The 13,830-nt window shown below is 36.5% G+C and overlaps 2 protein-coding genes across 3 annotated transcripts in view; one reads left to right on the forward strand and one right to left on the reverse strand.

Annotated features, from left to right (window-relative positions):
- Nucleotides 1-13,830, forward strand: part of LOC114527222 (nucleolar MIF4G domain-containing protein 1-like) — a 15,951-nt gene continuing 2,121 nt past the window's right edge. Inside the window, exons 1-18 of one of the 2 annotated variants that reach the window (XM_028548869.1) lie at nucleotides 1-51; nucleotides 843-1,031; nucleotides 7,182-7,340; nucleotides 7,414-9,221; nucleotides 9,309-9,415; nucleotides 9,630-9,728; nucleotides 10,001-10,139; nucleotides 10,417-10,532; nucleotides 10,809-11,074; nucleotides 11,235-11,357; nucleotides 11,595-11,665; nucleotides 11,769-11,897; nucleotides 12,014-12,141; nucleotides 12,222-12,315; nucleotides 12,674-12,717; nucleotides 12,862-12,917; nucleotides 13,113-13,234; nucleotides 13,490-13,552. In XM_028548869.1, coding sequence (XP_028404670.1) covers nucleotides 9,125-9,221; nucleotides 9,309-9,415; nucleotides 9,630-9,728; nucleotides 10,001-10,139; nucleotides 10,417-10,532; nucleotides 10,809-11,074; nucleotides 11,235-11,357; nucleotides 11,595-11,665; nucleotides 11,769-11,897; nucleotides 12,014-12,141; nucleotides 12,222-12,315; nucleotides 12,674-12,717; nucleotides 12,862-12,917; nucleotides 13,113-13,234; nucleotides 13,490-13,552 — 1,654 coding nt within the window. In that variant the 5' untranslated portion in view covers nucleotides 1-51; nucleotides 843-1,031; nucleotides 7,182-7,340; nucleotides 7,414-9,124. The remainder of the gene's footprint in view (nucleotides 52-842; nucleotides 1,032-7,181; nucleotides 7,341-7,413; nucleotides 9,222-9,308; nucleotides 9,416-9,629; nucleotides 9,729-10,000; nucleotides 10,140-10,416; nucleotides 10,533-10,808; nucleotides 11,075-11,234; nucleotides 11,358-11,594; nucleotides 11,666-11,768; nucleotides 11,898-12,013; nucleotides 12,142-12,221; nucleotides 12,316-12,673; nucleotides 12,718-12,861; nucleotides 12,918-13,112; nucleotides 13,235-13,489; nucleotides 13,553-13,830) is intronic. The other variant, XM_028548870.1, reaches the window with a different exon arrangement.
- Nucleotides 4,640-5,056, reverse strand: LOC114527300 (transcription factor 15-like). Its single transcript, XM_028548961.1, has one exon. It carries the CDS (start codon nucleotides 5,054-5,056, stop codon nucleotides 4,640-4,642), a length of 417 nt encoding a protein of 138 aa, XP_028404762.1.

The raw sequence follows: 13,830 nt of genomic DNA on the forward strand, positions 1-13,830 counted from the left end.
GCCGATGAAGTGTCGGAAACTTGACGTCGAAATTTTCTTTGTATTTTTGAGGTAGTCCATTCATCATTTCAAGCTATACAAATCATCTTTAGCTAACAATTTACCTATGATAAATTGAGATATTATTGTGCCTGCACACAAGGGGTGTAAACGAGCCAAAGCCAAAAGGTCGCAAACTGACGCAAACTGCTGTATGTTTAAACATGTTTCCCTTTCTATTGTTTTACCGTGACAGCGCCGAATGTACATGTTTATTCTCTCAAAAGGAATTTGTTAGAACCTCTCCCATGCGTAATGCAGGTTATAAACTCCTAATTCTAGCTTGGCCCTGCTCCCAAAGATAGGAGCCAGGAGAAAAAAGTCTGCTTAACTAAATTCCATGCATGCCACAATTATTACTTGGAGATTTTTGGTGCTATTGATTCTTGTCTTTCGTATGACCTTGGTCGGAGAATAAAACCACAGCATAACATATGACCATGCACTGAGGAATATGACAATCTGCAGATATATTATTATTGCTTTGCAAGGCATGCAAGTGCAGCCGTTTATCATCAATCGTAATCAAATTTCAGCCTTAAATAAAAGGAATGACATCTTATAAAAGAAATTATTGACGTTTATATTAGTCATGCAATATGGTAAATGTCTGTATGGTGAAAGAAGGGAAAGTGGAGGAACTGAAAGAGAACAAGTTTTAGGCAAAACAAACTTTAAATAAATTAGATCAAAATTTTAAAGAATCTATGTTATTTGCTAGAAGATCATTTTAGAAATGATCTATTTCATGTGACATAAATTTTAGATCCATGTAACTTTAACATGTTTGTTTTTAACTGCAGTACAGATCCTTCTAGAAGCAGCTAAAGTTGAGGAAACAATGGCACTCCACGAAAGGCGTTCTCCTGCTGTTTTGCATAAACGTCCCACGCTTTATTTCAAATTTGAAAACGCTTTGTCCCCCTTTCTCCTACTCGACGGGCTATTGGGATGCTTTATTGAAACCGGCGAAAATAGAATAAAGCATTAAGGTAAACTGTTTATTAATTTTGACTCTACGTTTTGTGGGCTTAAGTGATTAAAGCAAAATTGTACACATGAAAACACACGTCTTCTCCGCCACATAATTCCTAAGGAAAACTATCGCTTGTATTTTCGTTGGGATGCCCATACTTCGTTGTATCAACTTCTACAACTGTCAGACTGTAAGATAATCATCCCTCCTACTGTTTCTTACAATGTCCTAAAAGTATAAGGCATTTGGTCGACCTAAATAGATCGATAAGCAAGCAACCGACTGGATTTCTGTAAGATTTTTGTCGTATTTGATCAAAGAGTATTCTTGATGCAGCTCAGACATGCAACATTCATTCAAATAGCTGATTAATCCGGCTGTAAACGCGATACCATAGTAAACTTAAGGTAGGGAGAATGAGAATATTGGTGATGAGGATGGTCAAATTAGGCAACTATTTGTTAGGTGCATTACCTATTGATTTTGAAGATTAAGGTTCACATTTCAGGGTACAACATAGCTACATGTATCAGTGTATTCACTTCTGCAATCAATATAGTGATTTGCATATAGCCATACAATGAAGGTGAATGGAAAAATTACTTGTTCGACCTCAATTAATTAGAAAGTCTTTACGGTTAGTGGCTAATACCAAGCAACTACATGCGTTCCAAAATCCACGCTTCTGAAACATTTCCCTTCATGGGACTTGATACTCAGGACTAACTGCAAGTGCTGCTGACACTCACACACATGTGTTGCCCTATCGAAAACGTTACCGAAAATGTATTCGTCATAAAGGTGGAAATGTCGAACATAAATAAAGCCTATTCATTTAGCCGCAAAATGTCTTTATCTGTTATCGATTTCGTAATATCAGAAGCGTACATTGTAACCTTGTTATTCACTATTGAATCTCTATTCCAAGCAATGACTACAGATTATGAAAATATATATTATACCATATATTAATATACCTAAGACAATAGCCCATGTATATCATAAATATACAATACATCTTTGACAAATCAATATAGCATTTTCTTCAATTACCATATTTTCCATTCAATCCAACCATGCAACTCAATCTTCAGTGCAAATTAGTTGTAATGAAAATGACAATGAATCATGCATAGACATATAGCTGTGGGCTCCATTTTTGATACTGTTGTGTTTTTATTTATCAAGAGCCATTGTGTATCCAGGTGGCATATATCGTTTGTTATTCTTTAGTCTCCTGCCGTTAATGTATTACTATCATGCTTGAGGACTTATTGATTGTGTTCATAATAATTGGCAGTTCTAAATATTCTGCTGGATGCACTTGTAAATATATACTGAAGACGACAATAATTTCACTGTTCACTGTTGCTCCAGGCTAGGACCTGCATGCATGATTAAATAGCTCCTATATAATTTTAAATAGACTAGAAATAATCCTACAAATCCTTGACTATCAACATTTTTCAGGCATATGCAACCGATTTTTTGTGAAAATATATTTACTATCACTGACCAGACCCCCCGTCGTTAGGGTCTTTGAAGGTTATGTGTCTACATTCAAACCAAAGAAGAAGCCGTGAGCATCTGATTAGCGTGCTACGGGGAATGATGACAAACCAAACGCGTAAAGAATCGTAGAAAAGTATTTTGTTTATTTTGTAATGCTACTCTTACACTATCAGTATTTTACAAAATGCCCTTAGTAAAGGCCAAGCAGTATTTACAATTAATGTAACTTGAAACACACCGTGACCATCATAGTCGGTTAAGACAGCCTGCATGGAGACTCTGAATGCCTAGGTTTTATGCACGGTAAACCTTTTTTAAAATATATCTTCGATCCTTACTTAAAGAGAATATTATTGAGCTTAGAGGTCATTATGCTTTGACGCTTTGCCCAGAATCTCCCAGAAAATATAAGCTTGCTTGGCTGTTTTGAAGCATGCATGTCCATTAATTGTCATTGTCATTGACTCTGTGTGATTGTTCTCCACAAATTTGCCTTTCATATATTCACTCAACTGTCCTTTCTTAATTCTTACCCTGCATGATCATATTGAATCTTAACGACTGAGGTTATTTTACTCTATTTATATATTTTATTTTAATATTTAGTATGGTACATAATATTTATACTCGCATATTCTATGCGAATGCATGAACATATATAGTATATTCAGTGATGATAGTTCCACTTTAAGCGGTATAAAATTATATTTATTTACATGAAAATATTAGCCGCTATAAAGCCGGCAAAATAGACAATAGCTGAATTGTCACGTCTGTTGTCCAACTACCATGCAAATAGAATAATCGAACTTCCTGAGTTAGACAACATTCGGGTTTTTTGGAAAAAGATAGAGACCTACGGCTGCATGCGATACTAAATTAACTAAAAACTTTACTTTTAATTCCGCAGTATATTTTTTAACAAATCAATGAACTTGCATCAAGAATATACATTATAATCGTCATGCTTGATGAATAACGTGCCTCACGGACGGTTTGTGCTTTGCTAATAACCGGACTCCGCTCACTCCGTATTCAACTGACTTTGATAATTTCACTACGATGACATCTTCCACTCATTAGCTTCGTGGAACAACAAAATCTGAAATAGAAGTGATAAAAATGAGTTTTGTTCCCAGGTATTGAGTTCATCATATATGACTGTCATTTAGCTGTGTGCTGTATGTATCACCTTCAGTATGTTTGTCAGTATTATCGGGGAAAAGCTATAAAACAGCTTTAATTTGTTTTAGATGTTTGTTCGGAAACAGAAATAAGCAAAAAACCGGAATTGATCACAAAAGAAGTATCTTTTATAAGAAACAAATACTTAAAAAAAAGAACATGTCATGAGATTTAAGCTCATTTATTCCGGCACAAAATGTGGGACACTGCATGAGTTACATGCAATTAGAACTAATAACCATCAAAGCTAAACAATCTTCATCAATTCAGTAATTCGCCCGAGCAGCAGAAGACTGCATTAATTTACTGAACCAGCAGCAAAAATAGCCGGGCGTTTGTTTTCTAAGTCTTGTAGTTATAAGGCGTTATATACAAGCGAGCTGTTTTAGAACAATACATGTGGTCGTCGACACTAAATATTATTTTAAGCGATCACATTTTATGTACAGTGATTCTTCATGGCATAGAAAACCTAAAAATTATCGTGAAGGCCCCAAAATTAGTTTTAGTTAAGGCGAATCATTTATCGTATGAGTATAACTATTTCTGCCGAAAGTGGGTCAAAATTTTGGTGCCGCAAATCCCTTCAAAGCTACTTCAACAAAGTCATGGTTCTTTTAAGTTTCAATCCCCTTGCCTTTCCTTGATGCATAGCATTGCGTACATACATATTTCTCAATGCTGTTATAGACTAGCTTTATTGTCTAGATCGTCTAGATTACCATATATACACCTTCTCAGTTTTAATTAAAATATATTTCTATGTTATATAGATATCAGTAGCTATTTTTCATATAATCTTCGGACAATGTAAAAGAAAAACAATATTAGGATTCACATATATTTCATAACAGTGATTATCCCTAAAGGTCATAAATTTATAAATTTGTTGTCTTACCAATATTTACCATGAAAGTAATTGCCATGTTATAGATCTAAATTATCGTCTCCATCACATCCATCGGAGTCACCATGATTACCGATAATTTCATCATCACTTGTAATTTGATCTTCACAACAGAAATGTTCGTCCTCCACACCTTGCAAATCTTCACCATGTTGCAAGAGTTGCATGAGCGAGGCGATGTGCCGGGCTGCCAAGCGAACAATTTCAATCCGTGATATCTTTTGATCGACAGACGACAGCGGTAGAACGTTCTTCAAGCTAACAAAGGCTGTATTAACCACCTGAAGCCTTTTTCTCTCCCTTTCGTTCGCCAGCCTTCTCTGTTTGCTGATGCCTGTTAGCATTCGCTTGCGACGTCTTTTGCGTTGCTTCGGTTTTGTCTCCGTCGCTTGTTGCTCATCTTCATGAAGTTGGATTTCATCCTCTTTCTCGGGCATTCTCAACTAAGTGCAGTCTCTTCAAGTCACTCGACGGCGCAATCTTTGCTGTTTTGAAGCATATTACCAACAGTGCGTTAATTTATATATAGTGTATACACGCCAGCCCAGCAGGGTTCATGAGGCGGGACTGCTATCTTACTGATTGTGATATATCGACGCTGTTGTTTAGTGCTCTTTAACTCAAGCTAGTTTCTTTGTAACCTCTGTTTGTTCGTTTGTTTACAGGTTCCGGTTATCAAGCCTGTCAACAAAAATCTTTTCAAAAAATGCAATGTATAATTATGAAATCATGATGTATAACAAATATTTTCAGTTGTAATAGCTTCGTCCAAGAATAGCGGTACATTAAAGCTTGTAAATCTGACATGAATCGTACTATCGTAGAGGAAGAGAACTAACTGCAAGGAAGGTCCTGCAAACAAAGTTAGTTAAATAAAGCTCTTTCTCCAAAGCAAGCAGATTCGCTCTAATTCCCAGTGTCAAACATCTTTACATATTTATACTTTTCGCATTCAAACCAAGCGGAGCCTGATTAACTTACCAATTCCTCTCTTTAACGGCAAATTACCAATTCCGTTGAAACCTTGATTTCGTGATTGACACTGTTCACTTATTTCATGATTGACACTGTTCACTTATTTCATGATTGACACTGTTCACTTATTTCATGATTGACACTGTTCACTTATTTCATGATTGACACTGTTCACTTATTTCTAGAGAAGTATACGACGTCCCAGCGTGTTTGTCGACATTAATTTTCTGATATTTGATTAGCGCATTTAGTTTGTTCACTGTTCAGTGCATGAATGAGGCTGAGTTTCTCCGTAGCAAATGATTAGACATTTCCTTTAGTTGATGCAATCGATAGTCTCGTTTTAATGTCTGCCAGTTAACATGGTAAACACACATAAGGGCATGCAGTGTCAGTAGGTAAAAAGCTATTGGGTCAGAAAAAACGAAAATTTATTCCAAACGGTGGAGGGGGTTTGAAGGGGGCATGAACAAAATCTGCTCCAAAATAAATTTGGAGTTGCAACACAGGTAATAATATAAGCAAAAATGTTCCCCGTGTTTTCCATACTTACCCTTGACGGGCATATTCAAACATAAGAATGTAAATTTGTTCCTTTCCCTCACCAGCTCACTCATTACGAGTGCCTAGGCCTTGGGACCCTAGGAGGCGGTTTAAAAGGAGAAAGGAACACACACACATACACACACAACCCAAGCCATTATTTTCAGTTGACGATTAAATGAAATATGTATACGCTAAAATCCCGGACGCAAGAGCTCCATAATGCATGAATAACGCTTTTCAATAATTTTAAGAATTTCAACTAGATCTGAGCCATTTACCATGATGAATGATGGTATATTGGAATTTCTGGCCATGCTATTTATCCCAGTCGGTATCTCCTCCAGGAAATCTAAAAATAAAAACAAAAATTCAAAATTTTACTCCAAAAAATTCCAAATTAATTGTGTTCCAGGCCCTCATCATGCTTCGTTGTCCATCTCCTGTGTATATCGAGAAATAATTTAGTGACAAAGTACCCAGGAATGTCATTTTATTTTGGGAGCTAGCTAAAGTAAAAAAAGCGGCCTTTGGAAGAGAAAAGTGGAAAAGAGGTCCGTTCATGTCAACGTGCTTATTGCATTAAACCGCGCATTGCGTTAAACCGTTTGTGCTTTTTAGCACTTTGTGCCTTTTAGCACTAAATACTGCCATTCGTACAACTGGGAATAAATAGGAATGTATGTGCAGAATTTTTCGTTGGTCTATGCAGTGCCAAATTGATTGAAACTAATTTTCCATATCTCTGAGGATGGTTCTAAAGTAGTGCAGCGCACAGAATAGTTACAAACTAATAAACTAGTGGCCCTCTGAAAGTATGCAGTAAATATAAAGTATATCATTTATAACAGTAGCTTTTCTTTTTTTATTCTCTAGACTGATAAAAGTGTTATTTGTCTGTCTGTGAAACTATTTCAAAATAGACGACCTAGCTCACTGAGTGTCAAAAATTTTTAACTGTCCTAGTAGACGACCATAGACCTAGCTAATAACTGTGTGTCAAAAATTTGTTTTTTACATACATGCTTTTTCTGCACGTGCCAGGAAAAGGAATCTTTTGAAGTGAATTCCTCATCACAACACTGGAGCGTTCCTGGCCATGACCTGCAAAGGGAAGAAGAACATTACCATAACAGTCCCTGACAGTGACAACAAAAAATTTAAAAGTTGGTGCCACATACGTTTTGATGAATTCCCTCCAATGTAGGGTTGATTTAAATGTTCCATCCCTTTCTCTCTTTCGTTTCCTTGCTGATGGTTTAATTTTTTCTTCCAGACTTCGCAAAAAGTCCTCTTGAAATTAGAAAGAAAATACATTGGTTGAAACACTGTCGGTGGCCCCTTATCAAAAATCAGAGATATTTTCAACTCAACCTTGTGTTTGCTAACAAACCTTTGGAAAGAGGCGGAGGGCTGTTGTTAGGCAGAGGGATGTTGTTAGGCAGAGGGCTGTTGTTAGGCGGAGGGATGTTGTTAGGCGGAGGGCTGTTGTTAGGCAGAGGGCTGTTGTTAGGCGTAGGGCTGTTGTTAGGCGGAGGGATGTTGTTAGGCGGAGGGATGTTGTTAGGTAGAGGGATGTTGTTAGGCAGAGGGATGTTGTTAGGTGGAGGGCTGTTGTTAGGCAGAGGGATGTTGTTAGGCGTAGGGCTGTTGTTAGACGGAGGGCTGTTGTTAGGCGGAGGGCTGTTGTTAGGCGGAGGGCTGTTGTTAGGTGGAGGGCTGTTGTTAGGCGGAGGGCTGTTGTTAGACGGAGGGCTGTTGTTTGGTGGAAGAGCCGCTACAGAAACTGTAGCATTCTAAAAAAAAGGAGAACATCATCTGCCATCTTTCAGTACGTTTTGCTGAGCAGGTTAACCCACATCTGCACTTAAGCATTATAAGTTTAAAATAATAATTACTCCGCCTGCGTATGCGCAGCGGAGTCTTAAAATGCCATGGTCTTTTTTCCTTTTTGTCGTTTTGGGCGACAGAAGTTGGCATTTCTACAGGTAACCCAAAACATTTTGACCGAGAAGCCCTGGGTTACACGGTCCACGGATGAATTAGGTACATCAGTTGGCATGCAGGCGGAGTGAACGCCTTAAGCAGGCGTCTTGTTATAATAAAAATAAGAATATTTATATGATTACAGGTTGCCCGAAGTTTAAATCTTTGTCATCCTCATCTCTTTCATGCATGTAAAAATTCAATTCATCTTCATCAGTGTCATCCTAAATCAAACATTAAAGTCAGTGTCATCCTAAATCAAACATTAAAGTCAAGGATACAATCTGAACCCTGTTTACCACAATTGGTGCTTCCATAAGGAATTCAAACGCTTGCTTTTGTGATAATGACAATTCTTCCATGATTATATATTCCAGAGCTTCTGGGAGAATGACATTTTGAACAAAGGAAATGTTTTTATCAAACAACTTTGAACAAAAAAAGGAACACAGTTGCTTCATAATATACTCGAGTTGTATGCTGTTGAAAACACCAAACCGGACTTGATATGGAGTATCCTTACGCGTCGCCACATTTCGAAACATGTTTTGTCGGGCAGTAGCCGTTTTACCACTGTTAACATCCTCAAGATGTTGTTTCATCCCACAAAGTTTGTTTTTTAAGCTTCTCTTATTTAGTCTCCGCACTTTCTCCGCTGCTTCTGCATACGTCCATCCAAACATTGTCCACTCGGAAGAATCGTGGCCAGAAGAAAGCTCAGATGAATGTTGTGCCATGGTCAACTGAATAAAAAAAACCGTGATCTATTAATATAAATTTAAATAAACTTAATATAAACTTATTTACACAGCGATTGAGATATCTGTTTCTCTTGAAATTTCTAGCAGCAGCAGATTCGAAATTTCGAATTATTCTGGCCACTCGAACAGGAATACAGTGCTTCCACGACGAAAATAAAAAATTCTTAACTTGGCTGTGCAAAATTTCCTGATTTTCCTAAGTTTCCAATCCAGATTTTCGTCTGGACAGTGAGATCCAATATGGCCGCCAACTATGAAATCCAGGATTTCGCTGCTAATACAGAAGAAAAAAAGAAAAAGAAAACGAGAATTTCCAAATTAAAATTCATTCAAACAAGTAAGTGAATATCCAGATATATTAAAAGTATTTTCTGCGTAAGATGTGATGTTGAAAATTTGTCATCACCATGTTGTCTTCATTCAGCCAGTGGGATGAAAAGAAAATTATCACGTAAAGAGGAGAGGAGAGATCTCCGCAACCAAAAGAAGGCCAAAAAGCATTCCTTCTTTTCGACGAAAAGTGGAAAAAAGGTATTGTCGCTATATCAGAAGTGACCATATATTAATAGACACTACCTATAGATATAGGTTATCAGATGATTATGTTCAATTGTAACAGTTTTATTGCCCTCAGGACAAAATATGGCAGCAGTGCAGAAAGGGATATCAGTTTTATTTCACTCTATTACTTCGCCCTGATAAAGCCACAAATATGTGATAATCCCTTTTACACTACCAATTGTAGGATATTAAAAAAAGCGAACTGGAGGAAGTTTTACCTGAAAAAGTGAAACGGAAGAAAAAAAAGAAGAAAAGAAAAAGAACTAATCAGGGGGAAACAGAGGTGAACACATCTTGTGCTTGTCCTACTTGTGTGAACCGCTGGCTCTACGCTTGCTCTCAATTACTTTCAGTATCAAGAACTGTGCATGCACTTGCTTAAATAAACACAAAACAGGGTAGTTTGAAAACAAGACAAGTTAGATATGTTTTGTTAGAGGAGTTGTTTTTGTTACCAGCTAGAGAGCAAATTTGAGAAGTGTCTATTGCAAAATTACCTGAGATTTTGGTCATCAACATATAAATATCATAACATAATCCTATCACTTTATTTAGGATGATTTTCAAACAGAACCACAAAATATGGACATTTACGAAGATAATGATGACAATGAAATTGAGGAGTTGGAACTTAAATTAAATTTGAAGAAAAAATCAAAAATACCAAATGCATTTTTTGAAGATGGTTTGGGAGGTATCCTTTTTAAAATACTGACTTACTTAATTTGTATGACTCCAGCTATAGAGTTCAAAGCATATACATACCTCTACTAATTTGATCAGAATATGCACTTTTGAACCATTCAGGGAGGAGGAATTGGGTAAAACATAATGAGTATACAGAAAAAAATGTGTTGTTTTTAAAATGTGATTTTCTGTATTATAATGCAAGATGTCCAGGTTGGGTTGCACATTTTACCAAGTTTAAATTAAATATAATTCAAGATAATCCTAAGCTATCATCATACTAGACATTCTTGACATGTGCAGTGCAATTGAAGCTGGGACACTTAAATCACAGATGGAAAATTATGCAGATGATGAAGATGTTGATAATGCTGCAATACACCATGGGTTTACTGAACAGGTACGTATGGCAAAGAGTTCAAATAAATAATTAGATTTTCATCAGTTTATTGAATATTTTTCTAGTTCATACAAGTTTTGGTTACTAAAATAAATTTTGTTTTCTTGTCATCTAAAATGTTGTACATGCATCATTTTGTTGGTGTTTTCATATTTCACAGTACTGTAAGCTGTGACCAGAGATATATAAAGTGATATTATAACTGTCACTCCTGTTCAGCCAGTAACAACATTTTTAGCTGAAATAATTATCTGCAGTTTTACAAAAATCTCATAGTTGGATGATTTACAAGAGGATACAATTGACTCTCGAGATGTGATCTCTGCAAACGATGATGAATCGGCAGACATTGATGTTGAAAGTGAGGATGAATATGAAGAAGAAAGTGAGGATAAATATGAGGAAGAAACTTATGGTAAATCCAGTGAAGCGAACAGAGAAGATGAGAAAGATAAAAATGAAGAAAGAAACTCTGAGGAAGAGAAATGGAAACAGGATGAGAGTTCATCAGAAGAAGATCAAATACCACAACAATTAACAAGGTAATGAAAGCATTTTTATGTTTTGTTTACAGCTACTTACTCTCAGTGCTTTTCACTGCACCAGGTGTGTTCGAAACAAACTCCATAATTTACTACCATTTTATATCCATGGTTATTTTTCCATACGCCTGTTGATGTGAGGGGTTACTATGCATTCTAGGTCTCAAGACATATATGGTGGTGCTACTGCTAAATACGTTCCACCTCATCAGAGACACAATCAGAGCGACCACATACAAACAAATGAACGGTTAAAAAAACAAGTGAAAGGACTTTTGAACCGGTACTGTACTGTACTGTACATTGATATTTTAAAATTTACCATGTTTATTTTTAAAACACGAGTGTAATTTTCGTAAAGGATTACCTTATACCACACACAAAGTGTTTAATAAGAACGTCAAAACAATCGCCAATGGTTTTCGCCCGAAATTCAATTATATATAGTCGAGCCTGTTCTGTTGAGCTGTATTGCATACTTCAATTAGAGATTAACACTTCTATTGATTGTATCATATAGTTTGAGCGAATCAAATATTTCCACAGTTAGTGGTCAACTGGAAGAGCTGTACATGTCAAACAGTAGAAATGGTTAGTTCAACTCCGATCAATCGTCCTTAATTTTTACAGGAATGATTTTACACGCGTATAAAATTATAAATAGACTGAGGTGTATTGTTTCGACTTATTTTAGAACTGAATATGATAATCTCTGATCTTCTTATGGAAGCATGTGTTTCGCCGTCATTGATGCCAGAAGGATTATTACGTGAACATATCATGTTAATAGCTGTTCTCAATTCTCTAATTGGCTCTGAAGTTGGTAAATATTGATTTCTTCGTGTGGGCTTAATAAGCCCGGCTTATATGAAGTAACCCAAAATTACGGTTTTCTGTAATCACGAGGAAATTGAAGTTAGTTTGTTATTTGTTTTTCAGGGTCATTTCTTCTTCAAAAACTGGCTGTGCAGTTTAAAAAGTTCCATTCAGCTTCAGAGGATGGAAATAACGACGGGAAAGAAATCAATAACATCGTTACTCTTTTAGCATTTCTCTATAGTTTTAAGGTAAGTTTTTGTACGTCTGACAAAACTGATGTCATCATTGTGTTATTTACTCACTTACTCACAATACACGTGATAAATAGGTGATTGATTGTGCATTGATTTACGACATATTCCGAGAATTGGTGGCAAAGTTTCATGAAAAAGATATTGAACTATTGTTGTTACTAATTAAACGTAAGTGACTCAACTATTTGAACTCGGGTTTTATTTGGCACATTTAATTATAAGTAAAGTTTTCAACCAACGCACTGTCTATACCTCTATTTCTAGTATTTGTTTGACCTTCATAGCGATGGTCATGACACCTCACTAATTTTGCAAAGTTATAGAACGATTTAACTGTTCGTAAAAATTGCCATCTGCATGCACAGCTCTACACTGAGAGATGTGGCAGCATCCAGAACTGCTCATTTAATAGAGACCAGCGAACCTTCAAATGATTTCAATGTGATGCATTGATGTTTAATAACTCTCGTGCATACGTGTTATATTCATGGATGTTAAAGCGATACTTATAATTTCTGGGTTTTAGATGTTGGGGTGGAAATAAGACGAGAGAGTCCAGAATCATTGAAGGTATGCACAGAACTATAAATCGATTATGCTTCCACGAGTTTTAATGAATTTGATGTACAATTTGTTTCCATTTTCCATCGCAGTTACGCATCATATAATTTTACCAATCAATACCGACTTTTGAATATCCATTCGTGCTTCTAGGAAATAATTCTTGTAATACAAGCCAAAGCTGTGAGTGATCCAAAAATGACAACCAAGTAAGTGTTGTCTGTATCGAAACTGATAACTCTGCTGCTCTAAGACTCGGTGGAGATTATCATTATTATTATCATTTTAGTATTGTTAATACTGAGTGCATCTGTCCTCCCTCGTCTGTAGATGAATAATTGCTAATGTCGAACTAATCGTCAAGACGAAAGTATTTCTCAATTCACTTCTCCTTCAATTTTTAGTTCAAGAACAAAATTCATGTTGGAAACAATCGTTGCTTTACGGAACAACAATATCCGAAAAATTCCCAACTACGACCCCGCACCAGTAGAAAGAGCTAGAAAAATATTAAAAAGCATAGCAGGTGTGTCCCACTATTGTATTATACAGTTTGGCTACATTTTTTATCTGCTTTTTGCAATGATTTGCAATGTTTGAACACCCGAGGAGATTTAGACCTTGTTCACAAGACACACGCATGCAGGGTTTGTGTGTTAAAACGTTTACGTTCCGAGGAAGCGTTCACACGTTGCCGGTATATGAGAAAATAAGAAAGCGTATCGCTAACAACTCTGGCGTTCACTGATGCTACAAACTGTTAATTCATTTTATCTTCCAGGGGTAAACGAGGATACAAAACTTAGTATTTCACTGTCAGATCTGCTTTCTGCTGGTGAGAAAGGTGTGTATCATTCACTTTCAATAACGTGGCTGCGTGACGCAAGGGAGTGACGTAACGAAGTGACGCAACGGAGTGACGTAACGCAAAAAAGTATCATGCTGCTGTGCGCCTTGCAATGGTACTTGGTGTACACGCGGGTATATGTTTCTTCGTTATGTTTTTCTACTAGTTGCAAATATGTGCAATATTGTGTCAATGGCTCACTCCTGTCCAGGCTGTCCTGCATACATAATCCTCGAAACATTTCAAGCTCATTACCACTTAAAAATCGCTGGTTA

Source organism: Dendronephthya gigantea, unplaced genomic scaffold (assembly GCF_004324835.1).
Source record: "Dendronephthya gigantea isolate DGI-Jeju-01 unplaced genomic scaffold, DenGig_1.0 000043F, whole genome shotgun sequence".
NCBI classification, from domain to species: Eukaryota; Metazoa; Cnidaria; class Anthozoa; order Malacalcyonacea; family Nephtheidae; genus Dendronephthya; species Dendronephthya gigantea.

Coding starts and splice junctions, on each gene's coding strand:
- LOC114527300 (XM_028548961.1), bottom strand. CDS start 5,056: ATGCCCGAGAAAGAGGATGAAATCCAACTTCATGAAGATGAGCAACAA.